At 35.9% G+C, this 25,056-nt stretch overlaps 1 protein-coding gene and 1 pseudogene across 1 annotated transcript; both read left to right on the forward strand.

Annotated features, from left to right (window-relative positions):
• The first annotated feature begins 18,642 nt into the window (after positions 1-18,642).
• LOC149139556 (uncharacterized) lies at positions 18,643-19,563 on the forward strand. The gene is made up of 3 exons (XM_089450762.1): positions 18,643-18,929; positions 19,013-19,081; positions 19,186-19,563. The coding sequence occupies exons 1-3, from the start codon at positions 18,717-18,719 to the stop codon at positions 19,561-19,563; spliced, it is 660 nt and encodes a 219-aa protein (XP_089306888.1). The 5' UTR covers positions 18,643-18,716.
• Positions 19,564-21,594: 2,031 nt separating this feature from the next.
• LOC149139557 (scarecrow-like protein 6) lies at positions 21,595-23,647 on the forward strand (annotated as a pseudogene).
• Positions 23,648-25,056: the final 1,409 nt, after the last annotated feature.

A 25,056-nucleotide genomic window follows, 5' to 3' on the forward strand; every position in this document is an offset into this window, starting at 1 on the left:
TGGCGTTGAGGGATACCGGAGCACCAAGATGTAAGGAGAATAAGGTGCGGGGAAGGGTGGTTTGAAGATTTTGACCACTGCCACGTGGGGAGGGCTGAGTGGCATCGCTCTAAACGAGCCAAAACCACTTACCATCTGAGATCGTTGTGATCAACAAAGAAACCACTTCAAGCCTCGTTTCCGAACCATAATAAAAGCCGCGAGGAAAAATCGAAGTCAGAGCCGACCAGCCTTTCCTCCCGCTGAACCTGGAAACCTGCTCCCAAAAAAAGCTCACTGTCGAACCCTTTAGACACTTCAAAAGAACCCTAGTGGCTCCAAACAAGGAGCAACGAGGATAAGAATTCATACCCCTCAAGGAGAAAATGCCAAGCAGAGAAGGCCCTAAATTAAGGAGCCACCCGCCGAAGGAAAAAGAACAGACTAGAAGAACCTTATTCATAGCCTACCCTTTGAGCCCATCAATCGAAAATATCTTTGTCCTCGATGGCTTGAGCATCACAAAGAGCTTTTAGTCTGCTTGGAGGCCTTTCCTACCAATTCATCTCAATTCTGCAATCATGATTAATCACCCCTTGGTCGGCCAGCAGATCTGCGATTTTGTTGGCCTTCCTTCAAACATGATTGAAGCTGACCGTACGAAGACTCTGGAGATGATTTTGGATTCTCTGGTAAAATTGTATCAGTCTCCAATGCTTCGAGACGCTTTTTGGCACTGTGCCATAGATGATTTTCTTGATAGCATTTATGGAAGTCTCAGAATCTGCTTTGATGAGAACATTTGAGTAGTTATTATGTTTGAGAAGCTCTAGAGAGTGCTCCAAATCCATTAACTCAGCCATGTTGTTGGTGGCTTGGCCTAAATGACAGTGGAAAGTAAAATTTATTTTTCCTTCTTCGTCTCTTAATACACCTCCATATCGAGCCATCCCTGGGTTGAATTTAGAAGCCCCATCAATGTTGCACTTCAGAAACCCTTTGGGTGGAGGATGCTATAATTCCTTTTCCCTTTCCGCCATTCTTTTTTTTTAACTCAGACCATAGAGGATAATCTCATGCATTCCCAACTGCTTAAGAGTTCTTAATTCAAGAGCCGTGGGAGGATTAGAGGGATGACTCTGAACATTGGTTGAAACCGTCTCTTTTATCTGCTTTAAAATCAAGTCCATCAGGCCAAGAGAAATAGTTTTTTCGTCCTTGAAAATTCTTTTGTTCCTTTCTTTCCAGACATTCCAAATAATAAAACTTGGTGTAAAGGTCCAGGTTAAATTTAGGATCTCATACTCTGAGAAGTTAGTTCTCCACCTGTTCAATGTGTTAATAATGTTGTCTTTGTCTCTGTCAGTCTCTTGAAAAATGCTATTGAAAGAATCCCACAACCAGGAGGTGTAGGTACAGCTATTGAGAATATGCTCCATAGTCTCCTCTTGAGCCTCACATAATTTGCATCTAGAAGGCCCCATAACTCCCCTCCTCTGCATGTTATCCCAAGTTAATATTTTCCTATGATGAACTAACCACATGAACAGTTTGATTTTCATCCACCCTTGGTGACTCCAAAGTTTTTGCCAGGATTTAGTCAGACAGCAGGGAGCTAGGTTAAGAGAAATTCTTTTAGCTTCCTTAATATTAAAGATTCCTACTTTGTTTTGACCCCATCGTAACTGATCTTGCCTATATGTGACCAGGATCTTCCTCTGTTCTAAAATGTTCATGAGTTCTTCTGTTTTTGCTTTTATGGGGCCGCCCGCTCTGCATTCTATTTTCTTCCATCTTCTCCATTTCTCAGTGTCCTGAGGAGGATTCCAGAAGTCCCTAACTTTAATTAGTCCTTGTAAATCAGTTTCTTGCTTGATGTCCATAAAATCCTCCCTTAGCAACATTGGTTCTTGTTGCCATTTATCTTCCCATAAGAGAGCCTGATCACCTGCTCTGATTTCCCAGAAGCTGTTGTTTTGTACCATGCTTCTATTATTCCAGGCTTTACTCCAGATGTAAGAGCCTTTTATGTTCCCTAAAATTCTGATGAGATCACTCGTTTTCGAGGAGTTTTCATATTTCTCTTTCCAGGTTTTAGCCCATTGCACCCCTGGTTATTTAACCCATTTCCACTATAGTTTAGCTCCTAAAACATTGCTTAGAATCTCCTGATCATCTAGGCCAAGGCCACCATGACTCTTAGGTTTGCAAATTTTATCCCAAGAATCAAGGGCCCACTTCTTTCTGGTTTCCTCCTTGCCCCAGAGAAAATCTCTCTAAATGTTCCTAAATTGTTGTAAGACTCCTTTGGGAGCTAGCAGGGCTGATAAAAAGAAAACAGGGATAGATTGAAGAACTGCCTTCATTAAGATCAATCTGCCAGCAAGGTTCAATGCTCTATAAGTCCATCTTTTGATTTTGTCTTGCTCTGAACGTTCCTAAATTGATGTAAGACTCCTTTGGGAGCTAGTACGGCTGATAAAAAGAAAACTGGGATAGATTGAAGAACTGCCTTCGTTAAGATCAATCTGCCAGCAAGATTCAACGCTTTGTAAGTCTATCTTTTGATTCTGTCTTGCATCTTGTTGAGAACCGATTCCCAGATACTTTTGTGCAAAGGTTTATCCATTAGCGGGATATCCAAATATTTTGATTGGAGGACTTCCCTTTGAAAGCCTAGAATTCTGGAGATGTTCCTTTGAATAGCAATGTTAGTGTTTAAGAAAAAAATAAATTATTTGGAGAGATTGACTTCCATACTTGAAGCAGAGGCAAAGCAATTTAAGATTTTTTTGTACGATGTAGCTTCTTTTACTGTGGGGATACCCTGCAACATGGTATCATCTACAAATTGCTGATGAGTTAAAGCTTGGTCGTTCTCCATTAAATGGAGGTCGTTGATCTTTCCAAGCCTTGAGCCTTTTTAATGGTACAACCCAATCCTTCCATTATGATGATAAAAAGAAAGGGAGAGAGTGGGTCACCCTGCTTGAGGCCTCTGGAATGCAAGAACATCTCAGAGGGCGATCCATTCACCAAAATTGAAAAGCTGGTGGAAGTAACCAAACCCATAACCCATCTGATCTAGTCATGATCAAATTCAAAAGCTGAGAGGGCCTTTTTGAGGTAAGTCCAGTTCACCTTGTCATACGCTTTTTCTATGTCTAATTGCATGATCATACCAGCCTTCCTTTTACTGGTTAGAGAATGAACAACCTCGTGGGCCTGAATAATATTGTCCAGGATTTGCCTTCCTTCAACATAACCAGACTGTTCGCCCGAAATCAAAGAAGGAAGAAGAGGTTTGAGTCTGTTGGCCAAGGTCTTGGAAATGATTTTTTAAACAACATTGCATAAAGCAATGGGCCTAAACTTATCACGAGTTAGGGCTGATTCTTGCTTGGGGATCAGGGAGATGAAGGAGTTTTTGAGGGCTATCAGCATGGATTTGCTTCTTCTGGAGTCCTCAACCACCTCCAAAATGTCCTGTTTGACAACTTGCCAGCAGGCTTTGAAAAAGTCAACATTGAAACCATCAGGACCAGGAGCTTTGCCATTCTACATGTCTTTGATTACCATACTGACCTCTACTTCGGTTACTGGTTTGTTCATGTTAAAGTTATCCTCTCTGGATACCATCTTGGGAATATTCTTTATAATTTCCTTGATGTAGTGATCTTTGTCTAAATTATTTTCATTGGTGATGCCTCTAAAATATTGTACCAACACCTTTTCAATATTCTTGTGAGAGGTTTGGAGCTCCCCATCTTCATTCGAAATTGAAGAGATTCTGTTATGCGTTCTATTGGCTGAGGTGGAATGGTGGTAAAATTTTGTGTTTCGTTCCCCTTCTTTGGGCAATTGGATTCTTGACTTTTGTCTCCAAAATATTTCCTCCTAATTGCATAAATTCTCCCAATCCAGATTGAGTTTTTCAGCTTGCTCATTTTTGGTTTTGTCAAAACCATCTGTGATCATTGCTTGGTTTAATTCCTGCAATTTGATCTCAACTGATTTTTTGTTCACAAAGATGTTACCAAAATCCTTCTTGTTCCATTCCTTGAGTTTGATTTTTATGTATTGAAGTCTTTTATGAAGGAGGAACATTTTGGAGCCCTGAACCTGAAGATCTTCCATCCACCATTTTTCAATGTTGCTGATGAAATCTGGGTGGGAGAGCCAGATATTCTCAAATCTGAAGGGTCTGTTTCTGGGAGCATCAATTCCCTTGATTTCTAATTGAATCGACAAGTGGTTAGAACCTCCATATGGGAGAATAGTAGTGGATATTTCTGTATTAGTAAGTATTAGCTATTCAGAGATCACAAATCTGTCTAACTTGGAGGCAACCTGAGCATTGCCTCCTCTTTTATTGTTCCAAGTAAAAAGACCGTTCTGCATTTCAGTATCAACCATTTTCATGTCTTCTGTGAAAGAGTGGAATCCAATTGAATCTCTACTGAGGATTCTGGTGCCCCCTTTTTTTTCCGAAAGAGATTTAATCATGTTAAAGTCTCCTCCAATGACCCAAGGGATTTCTTCATGTCTGCTTCAGAGATCTGCCAGAGAGTTCAGGAATCTGAGCTTCTCATCAATTCTTTGAGGACCATAGACATTCGTAACCAGGAAGGTTTCATACATTCCAAATGGTTGAATGATGGTTGATAAGTAATTTCTCGTTGCCTCTGCATCTATAATGCTGACTTTTTGGGGGTTCCAAAGCGTGAGAATGCCTCCCGCTGTGTTCTCTGCTTTGACTTCTAGAAACTCATATCTTCTGAGCCATTTGTTATGGAGTTGTTTTATTTTCTTAAGAGAGCATTTTGTTTCTTGAATATCAAATTCAGTAACATCACTATAAGTGTGCTGATTTATTTCTGGTGTTGAAATAAGACCAATGTCTGCATGTGATCTATCCAAGATGGTGAATTGCTCGATCGGTAAAGATCCTAGTGTAGCCGCTAAGATCTATTTTTGGTCACCACTGTGGTGTTGACTCTAAGACTAGTGGAACCCATGACCTATATTGCAGACTTGTGCTAGCATCTTCATGAATTAATGACTGAGTGGTGAGTAGGAATCATTTAGATGTTTCGTTGACCATAGTATAGAGGCATTTTTGAACCGACTACATGTATAGTCATGGAAGACTATTTCAAAATTTTTCGTTGAAGTGACCCCTGCCATTACTGATTTATTTAGAAAAGCATGTAGTCAACTAGTCTAGTGTGGAAAGGACAGCCATGTTCGTTGTAGGTGTTGCGTTATGTGGTCAATCCTATGTGAAGTGATATAGTAGCATGATCAAGTCTATGTTATGAAAAATTTTAGGGACTAATATTCGCAAGTGGGCAAATTTTCTATTCTTTTTCCAAAAGCAATTCATTAATTTCCATTTTTTCAAAAAATTATTCACCCAAATTTATAGTATAAAGTTTGTTTACCTTATGAATTGCCAAAATTTTATATAGAGAATATATAAAATTATTAGAAATTTGAATACTTTTACAAAAACATTGCTAAACATTTTACAAATTGCATATTAAGTACTAGTGAAATTCGCCAAGATTTCTAAACTTTAAATTAACTTTCCATCCTTAAAATTTTCCTTGGTCTAGGTATGGTGCATGTGAGTTACAAGAGTTGAGTGTTGGTGAAAATCTCTTAAACCTATAAATAGAGAAATAGATAAAGGTCTATGAACTAAGTAAAAAATCCAAGATCGAAGTTACAATGAAGACTCTGAGAGGGTGAGATGATGTCTGTCATGAGAGAGAACAGAGTACATGAATATAATGTGAAGCAAAACCAAGAGGGAAATATGAGATATGGTGGAGTCAAATCAAGAAAGGTGGTAGTAGAAGGTGAAGTACGAGAGAGAATCAAATCGTCATCATCGGCCTATGTAGTTCACATCTAGACCATCGAATTTGTTGGAAGGTGTTGTCGTCACTAGCTGTTTTCATTTTAGTTGTAATATTTAAGCTTCAATGTGGTATCCTCTCTTCGTTGATATTGCTTGGCATAATTATGCCAAGATTTTTGGCACAGTGAAGCGTGAGAGAGGATCGGACTCATGACCTTAGTGAAAGCATCATGCGGTGAATGTGAATGTAGACTAGTAGATCAAGTCTCATTCATTCAAAGAACTTCTGCAGCATTTTGTGTTGACTAGAGGCTCGTGTTGGGCGGAAGCTCGTGTGACTGGAGGCTCATATATATGGTTAGGACAAGAGAATACAGGCTCGTGTGACTCTGCGTAGTGCGGCTAGTGGGTGGAAGCAGCATCACTCTTGTTGACTCTCAAAGCCCAAGTTTGATTTTTGTGGGACTATGAGATCCAGCGTGAAATATTTATGTGCGTAGAGAGACTTCTTGAATTCACTGTTAAGATCTGTGTGGAAGAATTGGGGAGAGACTACAAACAATTTTTGTCGGGCCTATATGTTGATATCAAGCAATTGCATTGGAATTCTACCTTCAATATCTGCATGTCGAGCGGTCAGCGTGGAGTGGATTTCTTATGGTGGTAAAACTGCCTTCGGAAGTGGCATATCGACCTTTGCATGCGACTGTGCTGGAAAGTGGTTGTTGCTAAATGAGCTAAGTGCCAATCTTCGTGTGCTGCATCGATGTGGATGCTGGGATTATATATGGGTGTTGAAGAAGAGAACACAGCCAAGTCTATGTGTGAAGTGGTTTGAATAAAATATCATTGACTGTATTGTCGTTCTTGCAGGCCATAGGGAGATGACAGAAGAAAACTGCATATCAGTTATGGGGGTGACAAAGAAGAATTAAGCAGTTCCAGAAAGAACTAAAACAATTAAGGGGAAAGAGTCAAAGGGAAGAAGCTACAGAAAAATATGAAATGTTTCCGGAAAAATAACTGATACTTGAGGATTAGAATGCAAAATACACTAAAATCTGAGGAATTCGAAGGAATATATGACACCTTCCAACAATTATTTTCGATTTTGCCATGTTTTTCATTTATAAATAATGAATCTTGCACAAATAAAATGGTAGAATTAATTTTTTCATCTAATTTATTCCATCATGTTCAAGAAGAATTTGTTAATCTCCATGATAGGAGGAAGGGAGCAATATTATTATATTTTATTATATCAGCAATTGATGAAAACATTTTTTTCTAGAATTTTAAATGAATTTGGTGAAGTATGTAATGAAAAGATATTCTGGGATATTTTTGAAACTAAGTACACTATGGAGGAGAGTGAGAAAGATGAAGTTGGTGGTTGTGTTGAAAGCATCACAATTGGGATAAAGACTAAAAGTATGTCTGTAGCTGAACTTAGAGTAGCATGTGATAGTAAGGAAACTCCCTGTGATTCAATATTTAATGATGAATATGAAACAACTTATGATCCATGATATAATGATGAAAATTTTTCAGGTTAAAGATGGTTACAAATTCTGTAGGAGAATAAACTTGTACATGATTTATTAGGTGGAAGAGTAACTCTGCTTGCAAATCAATTTGGTGAGCAAGATGAAACTAAGTATAAAGAAGTGGTAGAGGAAGATAGAGATAAAGTTATAAAGAACTCAAATTATGATGATGTAGTGAATCTCATGAATGTTTCTCAACGTCAAGATATTAGTAGAAGCGAGGAAGAAGCAACAAAAAAAGAAGAATATAATTCAGTTAAAATGTCAATTAAACTATACTTAAAAACTATCAATAATGAAAGTGAACTACTGAAAAAGGAGTTGAAATCTATGTCACAAGGTTCGTCGAACTTTAACCTTGAGGTTCGATTTTGGTGAAACTTAAAAAAAAATTGAGGTTCAGCAAACCTCATAGCCATTGACCAAGTCCATAGATCAAAAATCATAACTTCCTGTCATAACTCAAGCTTGTAATTTATCCTTGCAGATGTTTACTAATGTTGATTTCTTACTATTTTATAGTTAATATATATATATATATATATATATATATATATATGAACCTAATGACGAACCTCATCAAAACATTCGAACTCAAACCGAACCTAATCATTGTTGAACCCGAACTCGAACCCAAGCCATGTGACATTGGTTGAAATGAATTGGCATCATCTTAGTTGTAACAAGGAGAAGTATCTAGTGTTATGATATGGAGTAAGAAGGAAAAGAAAGAATTTTGGAGCAACAAGTTCAAGAACAAATTTCATCATTACACTATAACAAAGAAAATCAAAATGAAATATTTGAGTCATGTTTGTAAACCTAGCTGAAACTTAGACAAGCATGAGAGTTAACATATAAGTATTAATTAGTTAACATCTAGGTTGTGATTAGTGAGAGGTGTTAGAATGATGATATGCCCATTTTTCCCATGACGACAATAATTGTTCTAGATTTCTGGTAAAAGTTTAGATAGAAAATAAATGAGAATCTATGGAATCCCTCTAGATTCTTGGATTGGATTGATGCATAAATTTTAATCATTGGAATGTAAATTGTAAGATTTCCATGTCTAGTCTTCTTCTCTGATAAAGTGCTCGATTTCTAAAGTTATTAATTGATGCTGCAAAATCATTATTGCGTTGGATTAATTTATAGCGATTCTGATCATTTCAGGACTTGTACTTCAGTATTTTTGGTCAATTAGCTGGCACTGTTAAAATCCAAAAAAAATCATCTGTTGTTTGAAGATTATTTGAAGGTCGACCGATACATTCCTTGAACAACGTTGAAAACTATGACTTAATTGATTTCTCAAGCAACACTTTTTCATTCGATGTTTACCGATTGAAGTCGCTTCAAATAGGAATGTTCTCTGCCTATATGAACTATGCTTCAACTTTGAAATGACCATGAGAGATATCAGAAGCTCTATGATAAAATGAGATTATCCAACTTTTCGTGTTCAATTGTAGCAAATTCAATAACAGATAAACTAAACATTTCACTTCTTTAAAATAAACGAAAGAAAGGAGTTCTTTGTGCTTATAAAAAATAAGTTTATAAAATAACATGCCTTCCAAATTTTCTAATATAAATTTTATTCGCGAGACACATAATTTTAATAATACTGAACACCATAAATATCCGTCACGTTATTTATTGAGACTATGGACAAGGAGTCATTTTTGAAGATATAGGGTCAATTAGTAGTATGGTATAAATTGGTGAAATTTTACGTACTATTTATTTGTTAACAGTGATAAATCTCTAATGATTATTTATATCTTGATCTTGGCTTTTTAGTGATTTATAAACTATCAAAAATATTCCAATGACTATTTATGTCTTGATCTTAGATTGTTTTTAATCTATAAATTGTGATAGATATTCTATTGGATAGTTAGTCGCGAAAAACACTGAAATCCAAATTTTATACTATGGAAGTTAATTTTATTAGATTCTTAAATTTTATAAAAAAAAAAAAAATAATATTTTAAATAAAAATTTGTAATTGGGAAAAGAACCATACATGAAAGAGTCCAAAATTGGTAGCTACTATTAGTAAGAGTTATAGAGAAGTAAGGCCTATTTGCATACAAAAACTACTATTTTCTAACCACAGGATTTCTCTAACAACGATGATTGCAAATCTATTTCTCCTAGTTACATAGATCCTCGAGAAAACATTGAAAATATATAATAAAAAAATCTAACGCATATCCACTATTAGTGAGAGAGAGAGAGTATTCCTATTTTCCCAAATGTGTTCTCCAAAGGAGACATAGATACATTTATGTATGGAAGGAAAATAGTGTTATAATTTAAGTTTTTCGTTGATGGAGTTATCTGATATATAATTGTAGATCATTGAGACATTGATAGAGGAAACAAGTTAGCCTTCCATTATTTACAATTTAACTTTATGATCCACAAGAAGCTCCATAGAGATAGTGATAGTGGATATTGTCTCCCTATGATGGATTTGTAGACAAAATAGGTCCTATAATTGATCAATGTCCTCAACCCAATCTAGATGGGGGACCTTCATTGAATGCTTCTAAGTTATGACAAAAATAGGGGAAATATAGCCTCTTAGAGAAGACTTAATATTAGCTATCTAACCTCCCTTCCCTTTGAGTCCATATACCAACTTCAATGTGATCAAGTAAACTATCAAGACTCCCCATAATTATAAAGTGAGAATCCAATATTGATTGACGAAATGGAAGCCTAGTTGGGTAGGACACTACACATATAAAAAAACCAACTTAAATAGTAAACACTAATCATAGGAGATATTATCTATTATCCGAAGAAAGGAGACACAAATTAACATTTAGAGAGCATGGATCCTATAATAAAGATGTGTAACTAGAGAGGAGTGGCCTATAATTTAGAAAAGTATTTAGGGAGGACTAATTCAATACAAAATTGTAATTTGGGAATAAATAGAACAAAGAGGATATGGAGGAAACATTGAGGCTCTATGTCCCAAATTAGGACCAAGAAAACCAACCTAATGGCCTCAAGGAAACAATTTCCATAATCTAACTGAGGGAATGTAAATTTTCATTAATTTTCATGCCACCAAGAACCAAAATAAAGCCATTAATTAATCCAATCATGTCAGGTAAGGAGTGATAGGGAGTTATCAAACCTATACATTGCCATGAGGGGAATTGAGGATTTTTCCACCCATTTCTCCTTTCGTCTCTTAAATAATCACATTCCAAACATTTCTCATGACAATTGAATGATACCTTGAGCACCAAGAGCTTGGATTCCCATAGCTTCATATCAACTAGTTTCCTCCAAAGGTCAAGTAAGATACTGTTCCTAAGGTTTCATAAAGAAACTTTGTACTCCCACCCATGTTCGTTCATTTTTGCATTAATATCCATTGCATCTCATCCTCTACAAACTGCATATTCTCATCTGCAAAACATGCACTTCAATGTAATGAGTATATAAGTTGGTTGTCCTCTGCCCCACTACATGAGGAGGAATGCCAACAGTAGAGGTTGCAACTTCCATAAAAAATAACTAATCTCCATATCATCGTACCTTTTTTCTAATTGTCATATGAAACACTCTTTTCTTAATGTATGCCTATTCAGTGTATAGGGTGATAGATTATCTTATCATTGATAAGAATTATTCCCCCTCCATACTAATTTCCATATCTTACATTTGATTTTCCATGAGATTATTATGTACCAAAATATGGTAACAATTAAACTATGGAAATTGGGTAAGAAGTGAACTATTTGAAGAAAAAATGAACTAACTCACTAGTTCCTCGGGATAATACCTTTCCAAATTTGGCCTATAATAATATTTGAATCCTAATAATTGTTCCCCTTGTAATCCGTTTTCCCCACGATAGATAAAGCCATTGAAAGAGACCATATGCTTCATCTTAGTCATTGGATTCCCATCACACACTCCAAGAAATATAAAGATCCATTTTTTCTACACGGGAAAAAAACACCTGCCCCCCTGCCGCTCGAGCCCTCGCCTTCCTGCCCCCACCTACCACCATTGGGTTACTTTTAGAAGAACAATCAAAACACAAATTATTTCTAAACTCTAAATTTATACATTGCCTTCCCACCAAAACCAACTTTTTTGATGAGGGATTCCTTAGGAGATGATATTTTAATGCTCAAATGATTACACCATATTCCTTCCTAAGGATACAATTGTTGTGAAATAGCTAAGGAAAAAGTTTGAGTGCTAAATTGCTATAAAAGAAGAGAGAGAGCTCAAGTGACTACTAATTTTTAATGTTAGTTTATTAAGTTTTGGCTTCTATTAATTTTTATTAAAATTATATATATATATATATATATATATATATATATATATATATATATATATATATATATAGATATAGATATATATATATACATACAATTGAAATAATTTTTTGGTTATATGTTTTTTTTGTCGTTCAAAAAGTTTTTTATTAGATGTTTAAAATAGCATAGCATACAAAAATGTTTTCAACATCCCCCGTTTTCTCATTTCAACTAGACATTTCGATATTAAGAGCTGTAGAATACCAAGATACACAATTTACATACATTAGTTTCAGATGGCTTTGAGGCCTTAGCATACTATGAGAGACACAAAAAGAAATCTAAACTAATGGCAGCATATCAAGGAGGGGGGTGGGGGAGCATTACAGGGGGAGATGGAAAGTATCCAACACGATCATGAATGTGGAAATCAATATGTTCCACCTGTGCCTCTAAGCTACAGAGATGGTCGTTTGTGCGATGTTGGTTGTGCGAGAGGTTGTCCAACTACTCCATAATGTTATTTTGTTTGTATTGAATGCTAGTTAGATAGGCAACAATTTCATCATGGTCTTTGTATGTGTGGTCCCGGAGAATGTCGATGTCAAATTGTATGTGTCACAGCTTCTCAGCGATCGATTCCATAGAAGTAGGAGCTACTAGGTGGCCTGGCGAATTAGCTAGAGAAAGAGCCTCATCATCCTTTGTTTCCTATCTGGAAGAGGCAGTGGAGGATGAATGATGGCCACGTACAAGACACCCTGCTTGGGCCTGATGCTCCTGTCCACAATGAGGGCGGCCTCGCTGGCATGGCATTTTGTGTGCATGGATGGTGGTGACTCACAATAGGGGGAGCACACAAAGAAAGTTGTCGAATACCATCAAAGGAAGTAATATAGTCGGGACCCACAGAACAACAAACCCAAGCAGGGATTAGTCACTATCCGTATACTACTACCGAGAAGGCGATAGGGGCTCCCGTTTATCGAGCGTATGTGCTGGAGAAAAATACTTCTGAGACACCACCCCAAAGCCACACATGAAAAGAACCCCCACCCACAAATGATGTCTAAGAGACTGTAAGTTCCTTTGGAACAAAGGTGAGGCCTAACCTCAAAGCATAAATTACCAAATTCCAAATAAAACCCACACACTTGCAAAGATGTGCGGTGGTCCGCTCGAGTGGGAGAGGATCTAGGAGCTGGCAGAGTGATAAAAAGGGCTCATTTCGACCAAAAGTGATGGTGCAGAACCGAACTGTGATTGTCTACCTACCAGGGTCCTAAAGACAGATGAGGAGACTGGTGTCAATTCACTTCAAGCTACTACAAGTGTCGTCTTCCTTTCTCACCCAAGGCCAAAGCTGCAGTGATGAATGATAAACACAGACCCGACCACTATCAAACTCCCTACCACCCAAAGTCATTGCCCAAACTATTGAATTGAGCCAAATCATGTATGAGGGTTCACATTTATCCTCAGAGTGCTTGAGGAGGAGTGTCACACCAGAGGACTAAGTATCGAGTCTTGTTAGCATTGCGACATTAATATGTGCGTAGAGGGGAGGTAGGCCTGGATAGCCGATGACATGCCATTTGTACCAACACATGGACACCCCATCAAGGGCTTTTAGTTATATTACTAATTCCAAAAGTACAGTGAAAATCATTAATATAATTAATTAAGCTTAGCAACACGCTCAAAAGTTGATATATTAGATTTTATTGTTTAAGCCCAAACATATATGCATCATAAGTTAATTTATATTAAAAACTATAAAATGAGTATTATAAGTATTTTTATTTAAATAAATTTTTGAAATAAAATTTTACATGTGACTTATTTATTAGTTGAAATCATTTTAAAATAATTTAATTTTTTTATATAATAAAATAGATATTTGTAATAATTAAATAATTAAATAAATAAATAAATATAAATATATATATATATATATATATATATATATATATATATATATATATATATATATTTTTTTCTTTTCTGAGTAAAGACTAATTCTATTAAGTGATGGAAAATACAGTACAATCAAGCCTGGAAATAGGCTTAGCAGAGAAGCAATGGAACCGAAGGTGATAGGGAATCAACCTTGCTCCAAATAGACAGACAAGGGACAGGTCATAGAAGCAAAGGAATACAAAGGAAAGTACTGATCAAAAGGCTACCCCAAAGGGTTGTTTCCTGCAAATCGACATTTTTTGCCTTTTTTCTTGCTCACTTTTATCCACCCAATGGAGTTTGCCTGTGTCATGACAAGTTGTAGATTATTTTGTCCTGATGGTTGATCATCCTTGTCAGAGTCTGAGGACGAAGAGAAATGGGTACGTTTCTGAGAAATCTGCTGGTTAGAGGGAGCCTCCTGGTGAGCCGAGGGGGCGTCCTTCGGAATTTCCTCATTCTGTAGATCAGCTTCAATTTCCTCATCAACCTGCACATCTGCCTCAGATTCCTCCTCCTCCGAACTCGAGAAGCCTAAATCGTCCAGCGGACGGGGTGGTTCAAAAGGATTCCATCTCTTGGATTTGGGCTTACGATTCAGATTCTTCTTTTTATCTTTGAGCTGTGAACATGTACTCTGAAGGTGCCCTGTTTGATGACAATGGCGACAGCGGAAGGCTGTGTTCTCGTAATCCAGTGGTTGAGTCCAATGGAAATCTCCAAACTTGAGATTAATCTGATCCAGCAGTCCTTTGCTGATATCTATTTCTGCACACAGTCTGCCATAAGTGTAGAGACCATTTTCCCTTCTTGAGGTATCTGTAGCCAAGTATCGTCCCAAAGTGTTTCCAATAGCTAGGAAGACAGAGAAATCCCAAAAATGTGCCGGAAGATTCGGGAGCCTGACCCAAATGGGAAGCTTGGAGATGACTGCTGTAGAGGGGTCGAAGTCAGGAAACCAGGGGGTTAGAAAAAGCCCAGCTGAACCCCAGAACCAAGGGCCTCCCGTTAAGGCTTTCTGGTAGTCTTCGCTTGATTCAAAAAGCACCAGGAAAAAACATTTTGAACATAAGAAGATTTTACACTTTTTAGTCCAAGAGGAGTGGATCCATTGATAAAGATCTGCTGTGCGAGGCCATAGGCCATTAAATCTGCAAATCAATGCGGATTCTGCAAAGCTCTGGTAGCGGCTTTCAACCCTAGGGTTAGAGAAGTCGATTGAGGGAATTTCCTCTGATTTGTCTACCAGAAACGACTTTGGAGCTTCATTTAGCTGGGATGCCTTTGAAGAGAACTGAGGTTGGGCAGCGTTTTTGCGTGCCGCATCTTTGTAAGAGAAAGATGGGGCAGAGGAGGTTTGCCCAAATGAACCACCTCTTAGACGGAAAGAAACCCCAACAGACGCGTCCTTTTGAATGCTGTAAAAAGAAAGAGGAAGGGAATGCATAAGCTGCTTACCCTTATACAAAAATCTGAGGCAGGAGGAGGGAATCCCCTGCCGGCATTCAAGTTTTTGCAGAAGATCCTGCACAAGATCTATTGCGCAAACCCATAGCATTGTCGTTTTGCGGGAAAGATTAACTTGGATCTGGAATGCATGAGGTTCTTCAGGCAGATCCATCTGGTTCACGATCGAAAGCTGCTTCAGAGTTGATCTCGTCTGAACTTGCCTCCTACAAGCTGCTTGTCCATTGATCTGGGTATTTTTAAGGCCCCAAGATCTTCTGGGCTCCTCATTTGATGGTTTAACTGTAGATCTGATCATCTGACTACCATGCACAGTCAGTACTCCCGATTCAGAGTAGAACCATGACCCTTGACGTCGGATCTTGAGGATTCGAAGGCTGCAGATCTGTAATAAAGGCAGATATGTGACCCCACTGAGCAGATTCAGAACATTGAGTTCCAGGATTTGGGTTCCATGCAAGACGCGCCATGATTTGGGTTCCATGCAAGATGCCTGAAGCCATTCTATGCCTTCTGGGAACGACGGATTCTCTGCCACAAAGAAATCATCCAACGCAAAGGGTACCAGAGTGCCGAAGACTATTGAAACCCTTGTCTCCAACCGCATTATCCCGGATTTTCGTTGAAAGCCAAGCCAGGAATGATGCCGCCTCACTGTCCTGATAGAGTGTAATGCGGCGTCTTCGCCATCCAAACTGGCCGCTGGTATGAATGCATTTCGGCTCTAGTCCGGAACCCCTCGACCGGCGTTGTAGCGTGCTGAATGCATCACGCGATCAAAACTTAGAACGACTTCCATTCTTTCCGATGAGTTTAATAAAATATTTCAATAATTAAATAAATATTAAAAATATTTGTATTTTTAATTAAAACTAGAATATTTAAAGAATTTGTATTTTCTAAATATTAATTATAATTTTAAATATTAATTAAAATTTTAAATGTGAACTCATACAAATAGGGAAACAAATTATGTACTAAACAAATCAAACTAAAATATTCTAATTACATTTTAATTGTATTTATCAATATTAAAAATAAAATTTTTTAGTTGATATAAAAAATAAAATATAAGTTTAGAATTTGATGTATTGAAAATCAATTTCCATGTCCCAATTTTTTTGTTCTAGTTGAAACTCCCTAAAAACTTCCCAATTACTAGAATTTTTAGCAACCAATTAAAAAAGCTTTTGTTCTTATTCCTAGCCTTCTAAAAATATGGAAAATGTTTTAGGGAATTTTATAAACTCTTTTATTCTAACAATAATTTTAATTTAATGTTTTATTTATTGATTTTGTATATATTTTACAATATATTAATTTTTTTCAATTTAATATTTTTAAATAAAAATAAAAGTATCAACTACTAAATAAGTGGTATAAAATGATTATATAATATTATATTTAAAATTCAAACTCAAAAATATTAATTATTAATTTCTAGTTTTAATAAAATAAAATAAAATAAATTTTTTATTAATTTTAAAAATATTTTTTATTTAAATTACTAATAATTTTAACCTAACTGATTATTAGACTAAATAATTTAATAATAAATAAATGAGTTAATCAATAATATAGTGAAAAATTTGAATCGCATTTTATGATTTATTGGAACCATATATTTGTAAACTTAAAATTACTCTAATACTATGTCAACGCATTTTATTCTAAAAAAAAATTATAATGAGAACTCTTATATTTTAAAAAGTTCCTGGTATGGCTTTACATTTCTAAACGTGGCATTATTTTAAAACTGTCACAATATCATACAAAATACATTAATAAAAATGCGTACCTTACGAATCAATTTTATCGGAATTTATTAGAAATTTAATAGGATTGAAATATTTTAAATATAAATTTATTATAAAATTATAGAAATTTATAAGTTAATAATAAAACGAAATAATAATAGTAATCTATTTACAAGCTTAAAATGATCCCATAGACAACTAAATATGGTGTTTAAAATATATTGAATTTTTTAATTTTGAAGTAATCTCGATAAATAAAGTTATCATTTGGCATAAATTATTATACAAAATATTAATATAAACAAATTTATTATATTATATTATATTTTTAATTAATCAATTCTGAGTAATAATTAAATTATATTTTTATAAAAAAAAATTTCATCATTAAAAACAAAAAAAAAAACTACATTCCAAGTTATATTAAATAGATATTTCACAAATAATAAAATGATTGAAACAAAATAAATTGTTAATTTATATTATTAAAATTTAATAGCTTCAAAACATAATTTACATGTTAACCTTGTCCACCTATTTCGAATTTTATAGCGTATAAATATTCTAAATCTATATAATAAAATGTTTAGTTGAAAATCGTAAATATTAAGCTTGATTTTTAACTACTTTTAAAATAATAATTAAATATGAATTATTTTGTTTAATATCTACGAGTAACCATTCTGGGTGGAAGCCATGTTGCAAACTGCAGTGTCTAACAAGCCATATATCAAGTATTAAATGCATCCGGAGATATTAAATGCATCTGGAGATGCATCCGATATAGCTCGTTAACACCCAAAATGTCTTTTTTTATTTAGTGATGAGTTTTGCATTTTGTGTGTTAACGAGCTATATCGCTTGCATCTCCGGATGATTTAATACTTGATATATGGCTAGTTAGGCGCTGCCCGCAACCGCTCAGGACCATTTATAAGCCATTGTATTACAGGTCATTGACGGTGAGCGCTTTTTAAAACGTGTTCTTTGAATCCTACGATGAAGATGGAATCAAAAGCGAAACTAGATTCTCATTCATTTCTGCCATTACAGATGATGATTAAGGGACCATGCTATCTCTCAATTCGAGATTTTTGTACCATTTATTGGGTATTTTTAAAATTTCATATTACAAGTTGGAGTTGGTTTTAGTGTGATTTTTTAGATTTTTTTGTTGTAGAAATATGGTATAAAAATTCGAGGTGAAATTTTGATTTATGTTATTTAAATTAGTTCTTTAATTGTAGATATAGATTCAATACCTTTAAAAAATTTTAGGCCATTTGGATTATACAAAATTACCTATCAAACTTATAATTTCAATAAACCTATAATTTCAATAATTCTTGCTGGATTTTAAAAAAAATTGACCAGAAAAATCTAATGTAAAAATTTCCAGAAAAATGAGCGTTTGGAAAATGTTGGAACTCTGATGGATCTGGTCTCGATACAAGTTTTGCTCTGAGGGAATAGAGCCGTAACCTTTCGATTCTCTATCCACCTTTATCACGAAGGACCGTTACACATGATAATCTTCGCCCCATCTTCTTTGAGAGGAGCATTATATATGATAATCATTGCTCGATGAACTTGCTTTTGAGGCAAGCTTCTCACATATCTGACTCGGACGCTAAGCATTATGCATCATTCTTCTCGACGAAATTAACGTATTTTCACACGTTGGACGAAACCGCGTGTTGGATATTGCGATTATTTCTTCCATTACATCATGGACACGACGCTTTAAACGCCCAAATGGAAACCTCTGCTCATTACCTTATCGAGTCTGGACGAGCGATATCGCCCGTTTTATCCAGCGTGCTTCCTCCCGTCATCTATGGAGCCGAAGAAACCGAACGAAATAATCTCCTCCTCCTCAAATCAGCCACAGCAAAGCCAAGGCTTAGGGTGGGTTTCATTCGGCGTCTATAAGCCTCAGGGTAGCTGCGACATTCATGATGCAGTCGCCCACTTGGCCAGAGTAGCTGCTCTCCTTGAGAAGAAAAGTAATATCAAAGTGGCCATTCTTGAAAGCCTACAACATTCATGGGTATGTATGCATCATATCTAATCGCAATCTCATTTCTACATTTTTTTATTTCTCTTATCTCGCCAACATCTCTGCAATTGCAGGCCGCAGTCTTCGCAGTGTCGATTGGGGAATCAGATGCCGTTAATAGAGCGACGTTAAATCGGCCGGAGGTGGGTTACTTCTCCTTCCCTCTGTATAATAATCATGTGATCAGAAACGCAGATCGGACACAGCTCATAAATTGCCGTGGCCATCGATTTTGTTGCGTGATCAGGCAGCGGCGTTCACAAAGGGTATTGATTGCGCCGTCAAAATAGTAGACTCGGGTTGGTTCCGGCAGAGTTCACAGGAGCTCAGCAGAGGCGTTCCCTGTGCGCAGTTATCGCTGAGCGATATCGTTAGCCTGCGCAGAATGTATATGTCGAGCTGGAATAAACAGGACTTTCTTTCATACTGCTGCCTGGCCGTACTCAAGTCATACTACTCTGGGCTGAAGGGCATATTATCATACTCCTTCTCTGACTCGATTGACGGGACGAAGATTATAGGGTTAGGCGTATGTGATAGCGTGGAGACGGCGTCCTTTCCGGAGAAGAATCCCAACCCCAACCCCGCGTGCCCTTTTGGAAAGACCTGGGAGCCAAGAAGCTAAAATATCACGTCTGCCAGGTTGTCTATGTGACCTGCAAGGCTGCCGGTCTACAGAATTCTAGGCCATGCTTTCAAATCTAACGTAATTGAATTCCGTTAGCTCCGAGTTGTCCAAACACTCCCATAAATGTATTGCCCCTCTGATGAATATTTAGAATACATTTATGGCTGTTTGTGTATGTATAGAAATATATAATTCAGAATGTGATAGGGAATTGAGCTTCCATTGCATGGTGTAATCGGACAAGGTGTTGTGGAAGTGGAGCGCGAGTGGCGAATGTAGATTATAGTATTTACGTTGTGGCAGTGGAGCGCAAGCGAGAAAGAGAATATTTTTTAATGTTTTCATGCTACTGTATAGACTACTCGTTAATATCAATATACTAGTTGGATATAGAGGAAGCCAAAGGCGAGATAGAAATTTGCGTTCTCGTTTTCACTTCTCAATGAAAGTGAATGAACAGATTACCTTTATTTTCATGAGTATTGTATAATAATTCAGAATGGGAAGAAAAAGGACATATAATCATTTTCATTGCAGTAGTTTGTACTTTAAATGAATTATTTTTATTTTATTTTTTTTTAAATTAAATGAGGAAAAATATAAATTTAAATAATTCAATTTATATATTTTTACCCATAATTATATTCAATTTTATATTAAAAATACAATTTAGTTATAAAATATTATTCTAATTAAAACTCAAAACATTACTTCCCAAAACCATATCATTAAAACTCCGAAACATTACTTCCCAAAACCATATCATTATTACATGCCAACTACATTAATGCATGCTGCATAAATAAAGCACCTTCCTTTTATTTGTTAATGGTGTCACGTGAGCCAGTGAAAAACCTAGACAATAGGGAGAGAAAAGCCTAAACTTTTAGTTGTTAATGGTGTCACGTGCCGCCGGTACTGAAAAACCTAAACAATAAAGAGAGAAAAGCCTAAACAGTAAGGATACAGGGCCTTTTTTGGATATGTCTTTTTCTAGAATTTTGATTTTTTGAATAACAAAGAATTATAATCCCTTAGGATTTAATAATAATGTGTATATAATTTATTAAGTAAAAGGTTTTAATGTTTTTATGTGGTTAGACTTTTATTCCTCTTTTTTTAGTTTTAAATTATCAATATTACAAATAGATATATAAATATTTATGCCCTAAGACATTCCTTTGGGAAGAACTCTCTCTTGTGTCACGGTGTGCCTTCGTGCATCGTCAATACTCTTTTAGACAAATCAAACAATTTTCGTGGTTCATCATCATATGGTGGGTTGCACTAAAAGGTAGTTTTGCAAGCTCCGACGTCGATCAGTGTCGATAACTAAACTGGAAGGGGTAGTTTTGTACCCACCTATCTTAATCGCTATCGATAACTAAACTCGAAAGGGTTTATATGTGTCTGTTGCCTTTGGTATGCAAGGGGCGGAGGAGGGGTTGATGTTTGGTTGCATAGAGAATCAAAAGACTGTAGCGAGGGGCTGGGAAAGAGGAGACGCGGGAAGGAGGGCCCAACAATTGGTGGTGGTGTGGTGGAGCAACAGGGTGATTGTGCAATGGTATGTCGGTGGACGATTTCTTAGTTTGAGAAGGTTAAGGAAAAGTTGATATGGAGTTGGTACTTCAAGGATGGGGGGCTATGACTGTAGGTTGCTTGTGTATCCTTGTGACAACACTCAAGCTCTCCTGGGGTATATGCCCATCTATTTGCAAGTCATGGATGCTTGGGCTTCCAAGTGTGATTGCTTCACCAACTGTCGGCTATGTGTAACTAACTAGTGCGATGAGGGGAAGTCGATAAAACATGATTCTTGGTATCAGTACAATGTCCTTTTCAAGGGACAATGAGCTTCAATTGCAACAGCTCATTGTGGTCGTTGCACACGAACCTGATGTCCTAAAAAATAAAATCAGCCAAAAGGTATGCAACTTCTCCCTTTTCCCGTTTAGAGAATGCAATTCTCCCAAAAGGTATGCAAGTTCTCCCTTTTCCTACCTGGAGAATGCAATATTTGGCTCAATGTCTATCAGTCTATTGTCAGTGGGGCTAATTATATTTCCATGTGCTTGGAAAGCAAGGATACGGAGAAGTCCATGTCTGCCTTTCCAAAGCGTAATTGCCGGTAAGGTTTCTGGATGTCTATCCACAGGTCATCTTGAGAAAAAAAAAATTTTCCTTATGCCTTCAGCCCCTGAAGGTCTTACAGGCGTTGCTCACAAGGGCTTTCAAGCATTTGAAAAATCAGTGCACTAGCAGCAGATGCAACAACAAGAGTTTCAACATGCATGGTAAACAATGATTAATAGAAGTGACAGGGATCCATTGTTTTCCCCAGTGAAGCAAGAATGGTCTCTGCAGACTCACCAAGGCATGGTAGTCTTGGATGTAGTTAAGAAATCAGTGGTTCACCTTGTGGGAAGGCTATGTAGAGGGGCATATATTACTTCAAAGAGGCACTTGGTGGCGTTTAATTACTAAAAAATCTAACTCAAAGCCTTACCTTTCTCCTCTCCAACTGGTTCACGAGATTAATGCATATAAGAACTTTTCTAAAATCCCTCCTATCCCTTACTTTGCAAAATTTTATGCCAATCAATTTCTTTTAGAGGCTTTGGAAGTTGTGGAAAAAATTCATTTTATTGACTTTGATATAGGCCTCGAAGGACAATGGGCTTCTTTCTTACAAGAGTTTGCATTAAGGTGAGGAGGGCCTCCAACACTCAATCTAACGACAATAGGATATGAATCAATGGAAATTCATTTGATAAGGGAGAATCTGTGTACTTTTGTAGAAAAAAAACTAACTCAAAGTTTAACCTTCCTGCTCTCCAACTAGTTCACATGATTAATGCATGTAACAACTTTTTTGAAATCCCTCCTATCACTTACTTTTCAAATTTTTCGGCAAATTAGTATCTTTTGGATGCTTTGGAAGCTGTGGAAAAAATTTGTTTTATTGACTTTGATATGGGCCTCAAAGGACAATGGGTTTCTTTCTTATAAGAGATTGCATTAAGGCTACAAGGGCCTACAACACTCAATCTAACAACAGTATAATAGGATATGAATAAATGGAAATGCATTTTAAAAGGGATAATTTTTGTACTTTTGTAGAAAACTTGAATATGGTGTTTCTTTCTTACAAGAGATTGCATTAAGGTCAGGAGGCCCTCCAACACTCAATCTAACAACAATATGATATGAATCAATGGAAATGCATTTGATAAGGGAGAATTTGTGTATTTTTGTAGAAAACTTGAATATTTTGTTCACAGTTCATGTGGTAGAAATCCCATAGAATGAAGATCTGAATCATTCAATGTAAAACCTGAAAGAAGAAGAAACCATAGCAGTGAACTATTTTCTTGAAATGCAAGGATTACTCTCGAAGCACCTAATAGCCTCTATTTTGCACCTTATTAATCTACTCTGCCCTAAGAAAGTTGTGGTTGTCCACCATGACAATGAGCAAGATGGAAACTCATTTGGACAATAGTTCTTGGAGGCTCTTTTAATCCCTTGAGGTTGTAAGGATGAATATGGACACAATTGAGATGACAAAAAGGTTTGTCATGGCACCTAGAATTTGTAATGTGGTAGAAGTGGCCTATAGAAGGCATAGGGAAGGAAAAAACATCTGTAATTCTAGAAGTATGTTCTAAGATGCAAGTTTCACTCCAGTGATGATGGGAAACTTCACACACAAGTAGGAAAAATCCCTTAGTAGTAGTAGGAAAGTGTAGGGAAGGAGAAAATGTTCCTAGTTGGAAAAGTATGTTCCAGGTTTCAAGTTTCACTCCAATGATGATTATAATGTTAACACACAAGAAGGAAAAATCCCTTAATAGGAGAAGGTAGTCATAGGGAAGGAGAAAATCTCCCTAATTGGAGATGTATGTCCCAGGCTACTACAGTGAAGATGAGCAACTTCACAAACAAGTAAGAAGAATCCCTTAATAGGAGTAGGCAACAACAATTTGGGTTTTGTTTTGAAGCAGTCAAGAAGCAACACGATCAAATCCTCCTCCTTAGTTGGAAAGTCTCTCCTTGGATTGTTAATAATGTTTCTTAATAATTCATTAAATATGGAAGTTTTTAGGGGCATTGGCTCATGCTTCGACTTCTAATATTGTTGATCTAATCTAGGAGCTTGAAATCGCCTATAGGTTGTTACTAGCCAAATATTAATCCAAACTAATGGTTTGTGACAATCTCATGTTCATGAAAGTTTTCTTTTTATTTTAAATATTCATTGAATTGCACCATGAATGACACTTTGGTCATAAAATCTTAACAATTTCTACAAATTATAAACTTTTATCACGTATTGCTTCTGTTGTGTGCGTGAGTGAGAGAGAGATTGCTTGATGAATTTCTTGATAAAATGTATATGGAAATATTTAGGAAGATGGATTCGTTCTGAATATTTTACTAGAGGTATCTATGCTCAGATCAGGATTTTCTCAGGTAAGGTTTTTCCAATCTACTAGCAAGACATTTTAAGACCTTGTGACTCATTACCACTACGGGTTAATCTGGCAATGGAATACACCCACTTATTCAATGGACAACATATATTAAAGGAACAATGAGTAAGCAGGAAAATGTAGAGAGAGGTAGCATACATAGAAAGTCATTTCCTATATTAATTCCTTCAAAATCTTTGTGCTATCAGCATGTGGGAATGGCCCTCAAAGGTAGGTCTTAGATTTGAGGTCAAAATGACATAAATTCATAAGATCATCACAGTAATATTATTCATTTTATTTCAAGAAAAGAAATAATAGAGTGGAACAATATCTTTGTACCATATATTGGTTGAACATTGTATCAATATATACTTCCTAGAGCTTACAAGTATATACTATTATGCTATATGTTTTTTTGAACATTGAACTAGTATCTTGTTGTTATGAATTTTTTTTCTTGTCATGTTTGTAAATGACTAGTGATTTACAAAATGTATGTCCTTCATTAACTCAAATAATTTGGTAGCACCTGCCCAAATTTTGCATCCCAACAAAGAATGATGGCCATGTTATGCAAGCTCTTCATGTAAATGGTGAGGTTGATTTAGTCATATAATTTGTTTAGCTATATACAAGGATGGATCCTCGTTAAGACACACAATCTTCTCTTGATTCTGGTATATATATATATATATATATATATATATATATATATATATATATATATATATATATATATATATATATATATATATATATATGTATGTATATATATATATATATATATATATATGTATGTATGTATATATATATATATATATATATATATATGTATGTATATATATATATATATATATATATATATATATCCTTTTGTTTAATGATTCCCTACTATTATTGACAAGTTTCAGTCATGTATGCTTTACAATATTGTATTTCCCAAAAAATATTGCTTCAACACAAAAATTTGTAGACTTCTTTGAGTGCATGAGAGTATTACAATTATTGTATT

This window comes from Pinus tabuliformis, chromosome X (genome assembly GCF_031772625.1).
Source record: "Pinus tabuliformis cultivar Carrire ecotype Pingquan chromosome X, CPIR1, whole genome shotgun sequence".
NCBI classification, from domain to species: domain Eukaryota; kingdom Viridiplantae; phylum Streptophyta; class Pinopsida; order Pinales; family Pinaceae; genus Pinus; species Pinus tabuliformis.

What these genes read in the sequence shown, in the direction of transcription:
- LOC149139556 (XM_089450762.1), top strand. Translation starts at nt 18,717, where the DNA reads ATGGAGCCGAAGAAACCGAACGAAATAATCTCCTCCTCCTCAAATCAG. An exon ending in AAAGCCTACAACATTCATGG is followed by an intron (nt 18,930 to 19,012) that starts GTATGTATGCAT and finishes CTGCAATTGCAG; the next exon opens with GCCGCAGTCTTCGCAGTGTC. An exon ending in CGACGTTAAATCGGCCGGAG is followed by an intron (nt 19,082 to 19,185) that starts GTGGGTTACTTC and finishes TTGCGTGATCAG; the next exon opens with GCAGCGGCGTTCACAAAGGG.